At 35.5% G+C, this 16,978-nt stretch overlaps 1 protein-coding gene across 1 annotated transcript; it reads right to left on the bottom strand.

Annotated features, from left to right (window-relative positions):
* Positions 1 to 14,475: 14,475 nt before the first annotated feature.
* Positions 14,476 to 16,757, bottom strand: LOC113232965 (HBS1-like protein). The gene has a single exon (XM_026467887.1). The coding sequence runs from the start codon at positions 16,670 to 16,672 to the stop codon at positions 14,639 to 14,641; it is 2,034 nt and encodes a 677-aa protein (XP_026323672.1). The 5' UTR covers positions 16,673 to 16,757; the 3' UTR covers positions 14,476 to 14,638.
* Positions 16,758 to 16,978: the final 221 nt, after the last annotated feature.

Raw genomic sequence — 16,978 nt, forward strand, 5'->3', positions numbered from 1 at the left:
AAATTATGTAAATGTGAAATTCTATAACGCTCCTATTTAAGCCTAAAAAGTAAACGACAAATTTCGTTCGTAGGATCTTTAGACCTCTATACTAAAAGTAGTCATTTTGCAGATATAGCCTTAGTACGCCGGAGGTGCGAATATTAATACTCAAATAAAACTGCATATAAATCGAAATAATAAAAAGTGTTCATAAAAATAGTATCTGCGGCTTTGACCAAGCAAGTACTTTCGCCCCTTATCGAGTCAAGAGAAGTAAATCAACACAAATCTAATTAGTTCGAAACGACATGCGTTTCAGATGAACACTAGTTATTTTTATATTACTTCGCAACAGTATTTACGTACCTACTTGATGTATGTTACGTACCTACCTGATGTAAATGCAATTAATTGGGAGCGGTTGCTATCGGATAGGTTGAGCGATTGTATTGATGACTTCAATGCTCGAAATACTGGGGTGGACACGCACAAAACATATTACAAAAATTTAAAAAAAATGGTATTATCCGCGATAAGTACTAAGAAGACAATGTATTTTCAGCAATGTATTATTTCTAATGCTCATAAACCGCGCGACCTTTGGAAAAATATAAGGAATAATGTGGCCGATTTCAAGGCAAAAGATCGAGACGTTCCCTCACATTTAAAAGACCCAGATACTAAACGCTCATTTTCTTCATTTGCCCACCTGCAGTATTCATATCAGACATATTTTTCAATTCGTAGGCACTGTTCTACCACTTTTTAGACTTCGTGTGGTTTTGGAGTCAATCGTGTCGAAAGCGATTCTGGCAATCAAAAGTAATACCAGCGGTGTAGACGACATTTCACGCGACATGGTGTTGCTTACTCTTCCGCGGACTTTAAAATTCATCACGGCTCTGGTAAATAAAACTATTGAATCCTGTGAATTCCCTGATTTGTGGAAGATGGCAATCATTAGACCTATTTCAAAAACTAACATTCCACTACACTTCAAGGATTTGCGACCTATAAGGTCGTACCTATAGGTAAGTGGTACCCTATTTGTCAAAAATCGTAGAAAAGGTAGTGTGTTGGTAAGTAACAGACTACCTTGAGACTAATGGAATTTTACCAGCGAAACAATCGGGCTTCAGGAAGAGTCGTGGCACTGCCACCTTAGCTGCTTGACGTGGTGGATGATGGTTTGGCTGCGCACGTTGGCGTGCGTGACGTTTGGGTCGCTGGGGAGGGTTCCATTCTCACCTTACTGGATTTCTCACGTACTTTTGATACCGTCAATATTCAGCTTCTGTTATCTAAGCTCGTTTACTATGGGTTCCACTCTGCGGGCGCATGCAGCTGGTGGAGGTGCGCTGTGAGGTTGGCTCTTCTATGCTTTCTAGAGCCGCCACCGTTACTAGAGGGGTGCCTCAAGGATCCATTCTCGGACCGATTTGTTTTCATTCTGTACACTGCGGATATTGTAGACAGTATTAAGAACTGCAATTGCCATTAGTATGTTGATGACATACAAATTTATATTTCGTTTAAAGCTTTTTGATTTTTTTGAAACACAGTCCGCAGTTAGTCAGTTGAATGAGAATCTCATTAGAATCGCCCAATGGTCAGAGCAAAATAATCTAGTGCTTAATCCGTTCAAATCGAAGTTTTTGGTACTTGGTACAAGACATCAAATTGAAAACATTATAGCAGAAATTTGAGTGTCCTTATGGATGGTGCCCTTAACTTAGAAGGACATATCCTTGAGACAATCCTCAATCAATATTTTTATAACCAGAAGGTTTTACATCGTACGAGAAACTTCATTAACGTCGATTTGCGTATAAAGCTTTGTTACTCTTTGATTCTGTCCAAGCTAAACTATGCTGACACTATATACGGCGGATGTCTGCTTACTCGCACGAGGAATCTTGTTCAACGATTACAGAATGCGTGTGCCAGGTATCGTTTTCCCGTTCCGTGTCGAGCGCATGTCACGCCTTTTCTAAATGATGCAAGTTTATTGAAGATGGAAGCCCGTCGCCAATTACATTTTGCTGTATTGCTATTTGGGGTTATTAAGACCAAGCAACCTTCATACTTGTATGACAAACTTCAGTTCTCATCTATGCACGTCAGACATGTACTTCGCCTTGTATGCCCTCGACACCGGACGGCGAGCTTTCGTGGTAGCTTTCGCTATGCTGCCTCGAAATATTGGAATAACCTACCACCGCCTATTAGAAATGCCTTGTCAATTTTTACTTTTAAAAGATTACTCAAAGCATACTTGCTTAATGTTCAGCAATCTCAACGTCGCTGTTGATGTGTCGGGGTTGTCTACATATTGTTAATTTTTAAGCGGTTAGTTAAATTTTGTCTTCTTTCTATCCGTACTTTATTTTTAAATACCTAGTGAAGTGACAAGATATTTATAAAATTGTTATTTGCTATTACACAAATTTTCACAATTATGTTTAATTTACGATGTTATTTTCAATTGAAATGTTTATTTATGTATGTGTTAAAGTGTGGGAGTCTATAGACGTGGTTAATAATAATTTGTGATCAACATTAATTTATCGCCATTTTTCAATATGGCTGCCATAGAAGTATTTTTTGGCGGTGATAAAAATTTGCTCTAATTCATTTGAAAATCGGCATGTGGTTTATGTTAGGTTATGGATGTTTAATAATAACTTCCGGTCAAAATTTCTTTTTCGCCATTTTTCAATATGGCTGCCTTACAATCTTTTTTATCGGTTCATAAAATTTTGCTCTATTTCTACTGAAAATCGCCATGAGGGGTTCTGTATGGGTGTTTAATAATAATTTGCAGTCAAAATGTCCTTTTTGCCATTTATCGATATAGCCGCCATTAAAGAGTTATGTTAATTTTTTTTTAAGTCATAAGTGCCGAGGCCGTAGGCCGAGGTCTAACGGAAGGCGAAGCCCGAAGCGTCCGCACGCCACCTTACGTAGGTAGTATACGGAGACTACATTTCACAATTGTTTACAATGTAAGGCATACGTCCTGTTAGAATCTTTTTTATTGGAAGCTATGCCAAAAAGAGAAGTGTTTAGGGAAAAAATGCCAGACAAACAAAATCATTCAAATTTCTGGTCTCAAACTAGGGAATTTCCTGTACTATGAGCACCAGCGTAACGATAATTCTAAAGGCAATACCCCAGAATACCCTGACCACGACCAACTTAAAAATGTTTTTTCATAAATTGGCTCAAATAAGGAATCGAATCTGGAACCTCCTCATCAAGCGCCCATAGTACTAATCACTGTACCACCGAGGAGTCTAGGTACACCCCGTAATCTGAAACTGACCACGCGACACAGGCCGAGCCCGATAACCCACCGTAGGTGGTATATAGGGCTCGTCCATATAATTAACAAAGAATTACATTTATATACAACAAGCTTTTATGAATGCAAGAACATAACACGTAAGTGGTTGAAATCCCTTACATACGAAGAACTTGAGACGCTCTCCTGCGATCTATAAAGTAGACCTCAATAATAATAAATAAAAAAGGAAATATAAAAATAAAAATAATAAAAAGAAATTATACTCTAGCACACAGTACATCTTCTCACATATCACTTACACTACAAACTAAAATATTAAATATTACCTATACATATATGTATATAACAAATGACTAGGTTTTTATTATTATTATGATTATTATTATTTCTTTTTTATTATTATTATTACTGGTGTTTTCGGTCCTACATTTCGGTGTTTTATGTTTATATTTTAACGAAAAAGGTAAAATATTTGAATAAAATATTCATTACCAAATCATCTATTAACTTACTGTAATATTGAGATACCGAAGTTGTTTCCGATTTTTCATAACACAAGTGCTTTAGTTATTTACTTTAGGGTCAGAGCTATGTATGTGATGTTGTCTAAAATTAATTTTTATATTATTATCATGTCTTTTCTCATCACTTAGCAAGAGTGCTCTTTATTTCATTGCAGCGTAATATACATTGCACTTTATTGCAATAAGGAAATGCGGGTGACCAAAACCCTTTGAGCATTATTCACTTTGAAGGGAAATGGTTAGTTACATTTATTTAGTGTACTTAATTGAAATTCCGCCTATATTCAAAAACAACAACACTTGCAAACTCGTTACACCTCTTTACATGCTCGGAGCCTAAATTCATAATTCGCTATCTTGATTCATTGACCAGAGACAGCAATATTATAAGACTAGAACATTATTATATTGTTTATATGAACTGGCAATGTACTTATTTAATTTCGCGAATGTTCAATTTTATTCAAATTATTTTTATTTTTCATATTACTATTATTTTATTTTTAAAATATAATGTTATGCTTGGATATTTTTTGGTTATTTCTGTAAGCAATATGCGCGCAATATGTAATGTAATAAAATAGACAAAATAACAATATATATCAATGTTATAGCGTTTACTTAATCTGTTTCTCTTAGAAATATTGCTTGTTTATGTTGTTTTAAAGTCCCTAAGAGTTATAGGTTTATAACCATGAAAGCTATTATAATAATATAAAATTAACACAAGGTAAGAAAAGGTAAAGATGCTCGTCGAATCTTTCTAAAACTAAATGCTTTCCCAGACTGATTAAATTCACTTTAGTGCCGTATTCAAAGTTATCATTAATGAAATTAAAAGTCGCTAAAGCGCTACTATCTGGAGTAGAGATTACGGTGTGAAATTGCATCAAATCCCACGAGAACGGCTTTGAGCTGCGGCTTTATTACCGGGAATAAAGCACTAGTCCTAGAACTCTGTGGTGAGTATAACTAGTTTGCTTGACGTGATTGATATCAATCGAATGATGCAGATGAGATTGTAGGTAATAATAAATTAAAAATAACTTTTTGCTACATATTACATCTTTGTGGAACCAAACACAATAGGAATTAAAAAATGAACATGTCGTGGCCTCATTGGAGAATTGGAGACTCATCTGGCTTGACGAAGATGCCTCTTTTATACCAAGGCATACTCAACTTTGTTTTGAAAACATAGTGACGAGAATGCGTTGTCGTTGATATCATTTTTGTTTCAACGTTCGTTGTTTTGGCACAGTATCACATTATGGCTGCTAATGTTTGTTTTATACATTTTTGATGTTATAATTATATTCGAAACATTTATTGTATAATTTTCATAATTATATAATTTGTCTGAATCTGCGAAACATTCATGCTATAGTTCGTAAAAGATTACATACAGACACGCTTAAAAGGTTAAAGTGGGTACTTTGTCGTAGTCAAGCATAACAAGGGACCTTAGTGGCTGTCATAAAATAATTGTATGCTTAAGTACAATTTTACTCGTGCAGTTTACCCAACCTCCTACAAAATTATCTCTTCATTTCTACGCTTAGGCAAACATGAATTAAGTAAGTTGTTTGTAATTGCTAATTCGTACTTGCTTTTTCTTTTGTTTGAATTCTTAATATACCTAATTGATATGCAACCAGCGCGACCGTCCCCACTTGGTAGTATCTACATTACTCTTTATAAAGGTTAATTGAGTATGATTATAAAATTCAGCAACAAATTGTTAAAGTTACCTTATCCAACTCAGTATAGTGTACGGAAATATATAATAAATAATATTTGTAGGCATGTAATCGTAGCTAGTTCTATAACTACGAGCTGTATCGATCGCCGCCCCGTCTGTTGGCAGGAATGTCCACAATTAATGACAGAAAATAGTTGATATAGGTATGCTAAAAATTATTAAAAAATTTGTGGCGAAGAAGAATAAATAAATGTTTTAGGAAACTTGACATGAAAATACTGTTCCACTACTTCGGGACATTAGTACCTACCACAATGTGCTTTATGCTTTACACCGTACATTTTTGAAGTAGTGAAGCTTTATACCATTAAATCACACTTTATTTTCCACCAAAATAAATAACAAATTACACAATGGCCGCAACAAAGACCAAGTATGACGTACCCACTTACTGATTTATATGACATGTTTACATTGCCGGCAATGTAATCCGGTATTCTATCAGATTCTATACAATACTTAGGTATTTTATACAATGTCCATTCCGGAAATGTATGAAATAAACTCTATTATACACTTGGTCTAAGTGTTCTATAAAAAAACGTACGTGCATTAGGCAATAGGTATAGTGTTAAATGTGGGTACACAAAGCAATGTGATAATATGAAGTGCCTGAGTGTTAAGAAGAACATTTTAAACACGTCCAAGTGTCCATAATAGTTCATCTTGTAAGAATAGGTAGGTAATTCGAAGAATTGATAGTTAAATTACGACAAACCCCATTCTTTTCGAACAAAACTTTACATTATAGTAGCAACGAAAATTGATACACTAAATATGCACACTACACAAATCAAACTTAACACTACTGTTTAATGCATTATATAACTGTTATATTAAGTGATTATATGGTACCTGAAAGTAAATACAATAATTCTTTGATATGTTATGAAAATTTAAACTCAACTTTATTGAAACCAAGAACCCATTGAACTTTTAGGAATGTTAGATTTTCTTTGTTTGATTAAAGAACAGCATTGAATATTCAGCTTTGATTCAAAAAACGGTATCCATTATAATTTTCAACCCAGCTCGGAAACAAACAAATTCGATTTTGGCACCTTTTTCATATACTAACCTAACCTAAACCCATAGGAGGGCGTCGAAACAGCTCGGAAACGCAAATAGAAATAACTAACTAGGTATTCTATATGATACCTTGAAAATGTGTATAATAGTTAAACAATATAGGTAACCTATTACATAAATTGCCAAAAAGCCCGGTATTGTATAGAATGACTAGGTATTCTATAGAATCCCTGAATTATACCTACACATTGCCGTTAAGATATGAGATATCACTGAAACATTCGCCCAAATTGCACACTTTTCTATTCGTTTTAAAATATTGTTAGCAATTTCTAACAATCTCATTTAATGTCGGTCGATTATGTCGTGAACTTATACTGAACTAGTTTTTTAATGTATTGCACGCACGCAAGATACGGGATAACGATAATTGTGTAACCAGAGTGTTACGCGGACCTTTGGCTCCTGTAGCTACTACGGCGTAGAGCTGAAATAATTACAAATAATGTATATTATGAACTGTATGCCGTAAGGAAGTATAGTAATTAATTAAATTTAATTTTGTACGTTACGATTGCGTGTACAGCAACGGAGTGCTTACTTAACCGTAGTGAAAGATTATGTGGTCAAGTAGAAAGGATGGATGTTAGTAGATTTAAACGTGGGAAGAGGTAAAACCTCGACGCGCATGTCTCGATCAAATCTCGTAAAAGTAAGGAATGCTACATCGTGAGGGGAGGCTCCTTTTGTGCACCCCCGATTGTTACTGGTCAAAGAACAAGGGCTATTGATTATTGAAAACAAAATACGTTGACTGACAAAAATAAAATTACTGTTAAGTTAAGTAAAGTAGGTACTTACCTACTTAATTATTTGGTTACAACTTTGACTTATTTTTATAATATTTACAGAGTGCAATACAACACGATATGTGGGCCCTGTTCTGCATAAATGAGTCAACCCACAAAATGACAGTTTCGAGATATTGAGCATTAAAGATTTTTGGCTACTATTTGTCATTATTACTCATTTAATTAATGAAGTTTACAGGACAATTATATAACAAACTATTTTTAATGAAGTAAGCATTACGCTCAGTTTATTATTTTTTAAGTTAACAAATTTATGATTAGTAATTAAATGAAAATGGTTTATGCAAAATTCGATATATCAACAAAATTATTACTTTATGTGTCAAGTGTGGTTAACACATTTTTGTTAAATACGGAAAAGTACTGAGAGAACACTGAGAAATCACATTTTCATAGTGATCATGTATTAAACCAAGTAACAGTAATTTTATTTTTGTCAGTCAACGTATTTTGTTTTCAATAATCAATAGCCCTTCTTCTTTGACCAGTAACAATCGGGGGTGCACAAAAGGAGCCTTCCCTCACGATGTAGCATTCCTTACTTTTACGAGATTTGATCGAGACATGCGCGTCGAGGGTCTACCTCTTCTCACGTTCAAATCTACTAACATCCATCCTTTCTACTTGACCACATAATCTTTCACTACACGGCGCCCTTATTTATCTTTCGTAGTGGCGCGGCTGCAGCGCCACAGTGGCGCACTGTAGCGGTTCTATAAACGCCTAATTTGAAGACGCACTAACATAGCACATACTATTCAAAGTTCTTATACTAATAACATTTACCCTAATTTCATGCTTCTTCTGTCACACCCAATACTCGCTACCGTACATCAGGGTTGGAACCCGCACTTTCTTGACACGTTTTGGCTACCCATAAAGGCATACAAAACTCCATTTACCTGATTTGGACTATTACTTTCCATTCAATATCATCCCACTAACCATCTCTTATTAATATAGCTGCGGTCATAGTGTTGGTGATTTTCTTGTATATTTATCTACCTATTTACATATATACATAGACGCACCGATGAGCAGCTGCCATCGAGAGCAAGGGGAAACAACGGCCGTGAGCTTAGACATCGCTAAGGCTCTTAATCGGGTCTGGCACAAGGCACTTCTATCGAAGCTACCATCTTACGGGCTTCCAAAAGGGCTGTGCACTTGGATCGCTAGCTTCCCGACTGAGCGGAGCTTAAAAGTCAGACATCACGAACGAAGTCCAGTTCCGGGGTCATTTGGAGAGCAAACCCAAACTGGTTTCCAAAAAGCTCGCAGTGCTCAATAGAGCGAAACAGTATTTCTCACCAGGTCACCGAATTATGTGGCATAAAACACAAATACGGCCCCGTATGGAGTATTGCTCGCATCTCTTGGCAGGAGCTCCCAAATAACAGATTATATATTATATAGATATTTTTCCACTTTTATCCCTTTCAATTACCATCACCTTCGTCGTACTCACGTTCGCCTTTATTCCTTTTCTTTCAGATTGAAATAAACCAATTAAGCTTCAGTTTTCGCAATAAATATCTTAAAAGGTGCGCCACTAGCCAAATTCTTATTTTAACAGTAAAAGGTTATTCTCATCGCCCAATCCTCAGTTTCAGAATCTATATCATTTTCCGGTCTGCCATATCATCGACAAAATTTAAAGTATTACATTTTTCAAACAAGTTGTATGTGTTAAGCGTACTTAAACTAAATCGTTTCAAACCACGTTGAAAAACATGTGTTGTAATTCGCATTTATGGTTTAACCACACACGACACATTTTTACGAAATTCGCCTATGAGACGAACCAGATTTTGTGAAAACAATTTCTTGATTTAACAATTAGTAGGATTTTTTTTTTATATATTACTGAAAAGAATATTACACTTTATATTACAAGGTATAAGACTGCACTCATAACTCATTTTACAATTTTCTGTAGGTCACCACATTTATGCAGAACACGTCCCATGTATGAATGAGAATTTTTAAATTTAAAAATCTGACTTTGAAGTAAAAATCAATAATAAATTACTAGAATACCCCATTGAACGTTCGATGACATTACATAAGATTACCGTCATCCTACAAGTTTCATGAAATATTGTAAAGTGACAATGGTCGTATGAAATTATATCCCAGTGCCGGATCTATTACGCTAACAACTATATAGGACCATTAGGACATCAAGATTGAGTGTTCCCTCATGTCCACAAATTCTGAATGGGAACCCAAGCGTGGTCAGAGGACCTGATGCCCTTCGCAAAAATAAACGTATTCCAGCTTTTTTTACATTATTGACGTTATATTAATCAAATATATGTCTAAGCGGGGCTCTAACCCTTTTCAGATCTTTTTTAAAATTCTCTATGTACATGAGTCAAGTAAGGTAATTGAACCTTACACCGTTCGCTAAGTTCAATTCAAGTACCTTATCTAGTTGTTCACAAGGACATATAAAGGAATTCATTTTTATGGTGCTTCTTAGGCAGGGAAAATTTTCATAGGTGCTTTCGCTCATTTACCTTCTAATTTCTTTTTGATCCAGGATATAACCGTGTACCACTTCTTTCGTTTACTTGAAAATTGCGAAACTTTATGGGATGCGCTGCGTTCGCCTATCATCATTGTAGTAGTCAGTTTTTAACAAGGCAGACAAAGGAAAGGGGCACTATATATTTCAAATACTTAGGGCATTCAAGGTACATAAACATGGAAAAGATTCATCCATAACTTACTTAACTATTATCATAAATATTACAACTTTGTTCAGGTAGTATTCTTTATCCAACTACTTCAAACAAAAAGAAACATTTTTGCAAATTAAAATACCGACCTACATCAAACTAACTGTAGTTGAAGTTGTAAACTTCGTACTCTACATTATTGGAACATCCCTGCAAGTTACGAGTATGTTTCAATAAGCCAATGATAGCCATAACTTACTGATCAAATTAAGACCGAAAGCAATGATTTTTTTTTGCGTGTCACAGGTCAGGTCTTAAGTGGGCAGGTCACACTTCTCGGAAAACGTATTCCAATCATCAGTTTCACAATATTTTCGCCTAATTAGGTAAAGAGCCCTTTCTGGGAAATGAAGAGGATGAGATACACTTGATATTAATTTCCTTTACAATTACGACATCCTTTTCTCATCAAATCTCCAAAAGCAACATGGATTGTTTGCTCAAACGCTCAAGCTATGAATTCGAGGTCCTTGGTTTCCTGCTAAGCGGCTTAGCAGTGCCTTAATCAGATTACGTGTTCAAGTGGTGTCCTAGTCATCTCCTACTGTAATTACTCTCCGCTTTGTTACGTTGATTAATAGAGGTCTGTGCAACCAGGCCCGTCGCAGGCAGCGTGTCACAATTTATAATATATATATTTATATATAGGTACTGTTTCAGTAACTAATATGCGGTTGTGGTAACCGAAGTACGCCTGTACAATACCGGGAATCGATAAACTATTTTAAAATTGCTCCTGTTCTTTCCAATAGAGTGTAAACAAAAAGGCGCAATGATACGTTCCAATATTTAGCTTAATTTTTTCTACGTATTTATTTAATTTGGTGAATTTATAGACACATGGGACTTTTCAACTTATGTCTCAGTCTCAGGGGAACAAGGGAATTCCTTTTTTTCCTGTACGGCTCGCGCACCCTGGGCAAAAATCGGCGATTGGCACATCCTTTCACCACGACAGTAAGCATTATAATTAGTGTATGCCACCTTATCTACCACCAGGTGCACGACTGGTTCGTCCAACAAAAAATGGTAACATAAAAAACCAGAAACATAACATTTCAGCGTTCACTCGTTCAGTGTTTTGATATCCCAAAGTATATTTATAATATTGTACTTACATTTTTGCTCGTTCATTACAATATTTAGCTTTATTTACAATAAGTACCTATTTTATGTCATGTAATGTTAATCTCCACGTGAGATTACCTACAAATGTACAATCAAATACCGGCAGTTTGCTCCCAGTTTCCACACAAAGCACCCGCATGCCCAGGAATTGAGGCATCTCTAATTCTATTTATCATTCTGTAGAGTCCATACATTTCCACAGAGAAGTTACATACTATAATTTCAAAACGTTAAATACCAAGTACTTTATTCCTCTTCTATGTTTAAAAATGTATAGTATCAATTTAATTTCTACCTGTACGTACCTTGGATGCAAAATAATACCTAGAATTCTTATAACAGCCGTATAGACATCGCTTCAAAATATCTAGTCAGACCAGAAGGACGATCTCTGATAAACACGCTTCGCTAGCTCTCGATTCTATTCATCGAAATATATATTCTACGGTAATATATATTTATGTATAAAATATGAATTATTGATACTTTACTTACAGTAGGTCCCCCTATACAAAATCACTACGAGCTTAGATAAAATATACACTGAAGCACCTACACAGGATCCATACAAATATACACTGAAACACCTACATAGGTTCCATACATATTGTCTACGTACGTACCGACCGACCTACAAATAGTCTGGCAAGCGAAACCAAATCAATAACTCAGAATTAAAAACAATTTATCAAATTTCCAATCAAGAGTTAATTTCGCATGGAGTGCCAAGGGTAGGCTGTAAAGAGGCGTTCAGTGGGTAAGTGAATTTTCCTTTATTAGATGAGTTAACGAATTGGAAATGTGAACCTCAAAGCCTTTGCGTAACCCTTTGTGTACCTTACAATGTTTTGAATGAGAGGAAGGAACAAATTCATATGTACCCTTTTTCATGAAACTAAAAGGTGTTCACTGAGACAAAAAACGATCAACCTATCACCATTAACGTTTCATACAAATTGGGCAACGATTTTACTTGTATCGTCAGCATTTTATGGTTTCGGTAAGTAATTTACGTATGCATACCTACATCGTTTTTTATATTATGGCAATAGAGCTTTAACTTTTGCCAATGTCAATTTATTAAAAGGTAGGGAAACAGGATGTTACTTTTTTGTTCACTGACAGGATTTTAAGGAAAAAATTTGAAAAGTCGCGTGATTTGGAAAAAAGAGATCACAAGAGTTGCTATTTATGTATTATAGATATAATAAAGTATATACATATTAATCATATTTTAATATCATTATCAAGGATAAAGAAAGACAAAACATTATAGTAGGTATATAGACCTTACCTTACGTATTATGGAGTCTTGCCATAAAACTAATAAAATTATTTAAGTAGAAAAGTCAACTAAGAACTAAGAAAGCAAAGTTATTAAACGGGAGCGGAAACCTTACAAAATAAATGGAAAATTCTGCTTTTATAAATTAACATTTCCGATACGTAATCAGGGTGTTGCCGGGTTTCACTGAGGTAATTGTTCAAGAGGCTGTAAGAGGCTAATTTGAGCTTAAATTAATGGTTTAATTATTTAGCCGTACATAGTAACTCGACTTAGAATTTCAAATCACCTTTTAAATGTTTGCAAGATTCGACTTCATCGTTCAGCGGTTTTTCTCATTTATTAGCTGCTTTGTAGAATACATTAATGAAAACAGTTGTCAGCTGGTTCGTATACGCAATAAGGTTGCTACCCGCAGTTGGAATGCGTACCTACTAATATAATGATATAATCCTGCCATCATTTTAACCTTGTGGATTTTTAGTGCACAATTTTCAGCATAATTAGAAAGACGATAGGACCAGTGATAACGCGGTGGTGGTGATGGTAAAGAAGTATTTAAAAAGAAATTTACCAGTTACTAAACTAGTTACAATCAATTTACCTATTGTTTTACTAGTATACTACTTTTCTATTAATTTCTTTATAACTTCCTGTACGCAATAAATACGGAAATAAATAATAGAAATAACACTTTGACAACTTAACGAAACACTCGAAAATAGAACAGAAAATTAATTAAAACGTCGTTCGTGTCTCAGCGAGAATGAGCTCGAAATCTCCCCAGCAACGAATGGGCAGAGGCAGGCAGTAGTTAACAAAACAAAATGGCTCTAGAGCTCGAAACAGGCACTGAGTTATGTTACGCTTACTGACCCGACACTCGTTTATTTGGCAGAATCTATTTTGTAGATTATGTTATAAAAAATGTACTCATATACATTTCTCGCTAACAAAAAGTTTTCAAAGTATATTTACTCCACTGTTATTATGCAAACTTAACACTGTCGTTGTCGCATTGTTGCCACATACTTACAAATATGGGTAGTAATTTTTAATTTTATGTAATACATTTTAGGGGTTTAAAATACCAAAATACAATTTGTTTTATAAATATAGAACCATCTGTCTAATTCATTCATTTTCTTCCAAAAACTACTACCAATTTAAATTCATAAAACACCAGGCCCCGTAGCATGGCTACGCATGATAATCGCGACGCGCGCGATAAAATTGAAATAAGTACTCGCTATTGGCTGTCGCAATCAGATCTAATTTAGATAGCTAATAGCGCGCGCTTATTTCAATATTATCGTGCGCGTCGCGACTATCATGCGTAGCCATGCTACGGGGGCAGATATTCATAAAATGTTGATAAAAGTGTTAAGGTTTAATGATTTCCGAACATTAAATCTATAGCGAACAAAAAGACTGCCGACTGGAGGAAATGACTAGGAAATGAAATTTCCCCACTAGACACTTTATACAGTTTCTGGAAACTGGTATACAGGTGCAATAGTTAAACAACGCATTTAATCGAATTTTATAGATCGTGGTTTCGTAAAAAGCCAACATAAGTAAACTTCTGTTTATTTTCCGTCGACAAAACTGGTGAGTTGATTGCTGAGCACGTAACAAGCTGTCGACAACAAACTACTTATCTAAATTAAATCTCTTGATCCTGTTGCGGCGAGAAACTGTTTCCGGACTTTGGCCTATTTTCTGGTTCGCTATAAATCTCTGTTCATTTTTGGTAGAAAATTAAAACGGTAGATAACTAGAGTAACAATTTTTATTAGCATTTGAAATATTATTATTATGAATTATAATTTATAATATAGCACGATACATTATTGTACAATATTGCAGTCAACATAATGCATGTAAATGTCCTAAATCATGCATATCCAATTTTTCATCATTGTAGCGATTGAGTTGGGTGCTAACTGCCACATATGCCAGTGTAAAGGCATTTACACAATAAATAGAGTAATTGTCAGCTCAATCAAGTATTATAGATATCTGTAACCAGACCAGCGGCTATCGTAACACCTGCAACACGTAGCATCACGCGTCCGAGTTCTTTCACATCCTTATACCTTTCAATGCAGATAGGTCTGCATACTTTAATGTTCACAACTGCAACTGAGTTCTTGCCTAAACACCGAGGATTCTTCTTCACTAACTCTCCAGTGCTTTTACTCAACAGAGCCTTCAATTTAACAATATTTGCAGATTCCACCAAGGACTGATGATGTATGAGTACAGGAAACCCTTTTGTGATAGGAACTTTTATGTTAAAAACCACTAGTCTAGCCTCAAACTTTGTACAGACGGGCACCTGTTGTACTGGGTCACTCAATATGTATCCCACAGAAACATTTTGCATGTCTATCCCTGATAATGTCACACTGACTTGATCACCAGCAAAGGCAACATTATGAGACATGTCATTAATGCTTATACTTCTAACTTCTGCCATTTCCTTTGTTGGACATACAAGAACTTTATCCCCTTTATTCACTATTCCATTTTCAATTCTACCTGCTACACAAAATCCTGAGCCAGTACCTTTAAATATGTCATTAACAGGCATCCGGAAAGGCTTTGCTACAGGTCTCAGAGGCACCTTAAATTTGTCTATAACATCTAATAAACAGGGCCCACTGTACCACTTAAGCAATTCAGGCTCACTGGGAGGTTTCACTAAGTTCTCTCCTGTAAGTCCAGAACAGGGTACATAAGTCACATCAGTGTCTTTAAATCCTGCCTGCTTCAAAAAAGCTTTCAACTTTGTTACAATTTCATTAAATCGCTCCTGCAACCAATTGCTTGTGTCGAGTTTATTTACTGCTACAGCTAGTTCCTTTACACCAAGAGACCTTACAAGCAATGCATGCTCCCGTGTTTGACCACCAAAATCAAATCCTGATTCAAACTCTCCCCGTGTAGCATCTACAACTAATAGTGCAACATCAGCTTGTCCAGCTCCAGTTATCATATTAGGAATGAAATCTGCATGTCCTGGAGCATCTAAAATTGTAACCTTTTTGGTCTTTGTCTCAAACTGGGAACGGCCTACATCCATTGTGATCCCTCTAACTCTTTCTTCTCCAGTTTCATCCAAAACCCAAGCATACATGAAACTCTGTTTGCCAATTTTTTTACTCTCTTGTTCATACTTATGCATAGTTTTTTGGCTAACTTCCCCAAGTTCACAAAGGAGACGTCCCATAAGAGTAGATTTTCCAGCATCAACATGTCCTATAATTACAATATACAGATGGTCCTTCTCGGATCCTCTTTCTTTTGAATATAGTTTATTAGGATCTACCTTATTTTCCCTCACCTTCACACTTACTTTACTTTCATCAGACTGTTCTAGCTTTGGAGAGCTTATCCTTTCCATTGCAGGTGACAAATCTCTTGGAGTATGTGGCTGACTACTGGAACTCCCATCTTGTTGTATTTTAAAACCTTTGATGACACCTATGCCTTTAGGCTCGGTATTACTAGCAATAACTTTAGGCACTTCCACTTTATTTGTTGTAATAACTGGGGCTTTGATAGGATCAACAACAACCAGAGCAGATTTTACCAAATCTTCCTTGGGTTTCCCAGGTTCTTTTCTCTCAGCTTTATTCAAAATCTTATCTAAAGCTTTGTTAAAATCAAAATTATGATCCAACACTGTTTGTATAAGGATGTTATCTGATACTGTGTCGCCTAACACATTTCGTAGCTCGTCGAGACAAGACATAAGTTTGACTTCATCTTCCTCTTGCAGATTGAGGCTACGCAAATCCACAGACTCACGACGCTCTTGTATTGGCTGTAATGAGTCATCCAATACTTCGTTCTCAGTTTCTTCTGGAATAAAGTGCGATATAGCTTGCTGGTTCTTAGAGCGGTCATAGAGCCACTGCGATGTATCACTCGGCGATAAAACGAATTCATCTTCCACAGAGTTTCCGTAAACATCGTCATAATCATAATCATCTGAATAACACCTGTTTCTTACATTACGATGACGCGCCATCTTGTACGACACGCGTTACAAATAACAGTGATTCCAAAACACGTCGCAGTGAGTTCATAAGAGAAAATTACCAAAATATGTCACTTTTATTGTACTTTTGACTTGCATTTGACAATATCTGCAACCACAATCTGCAACCTATGTATCATTGTGCTAACATAACAACACGTTCAAAAAATTTATTGATCAGTACAATGACAGCATAAAATTAAATATTCTAATGTTTTTGATTGATGATACACAACTGCAAAACAACAACATATTTGCAAAATCGTAATCGTTTTAATCGCAATTGCCATTGTATTT

The sequence above is a fragment of the Hyposmocoma kahamanoa genome, unplaced genomic scaffold (assembly GCF_003589595.1).
Source record: "Hyposmocoma kahamanoa isolate Upper Pololo Valley unplaced genomic scaffold, ASM358959v1 78, whole genome shotgun sequence".
NCBI lineage: Eukaryota > Metazoa > Arthropoda > Insecta > Lepidoptera > Cosmopterigidae > Hyposmocoma > Hyposmocoma kahamanoa.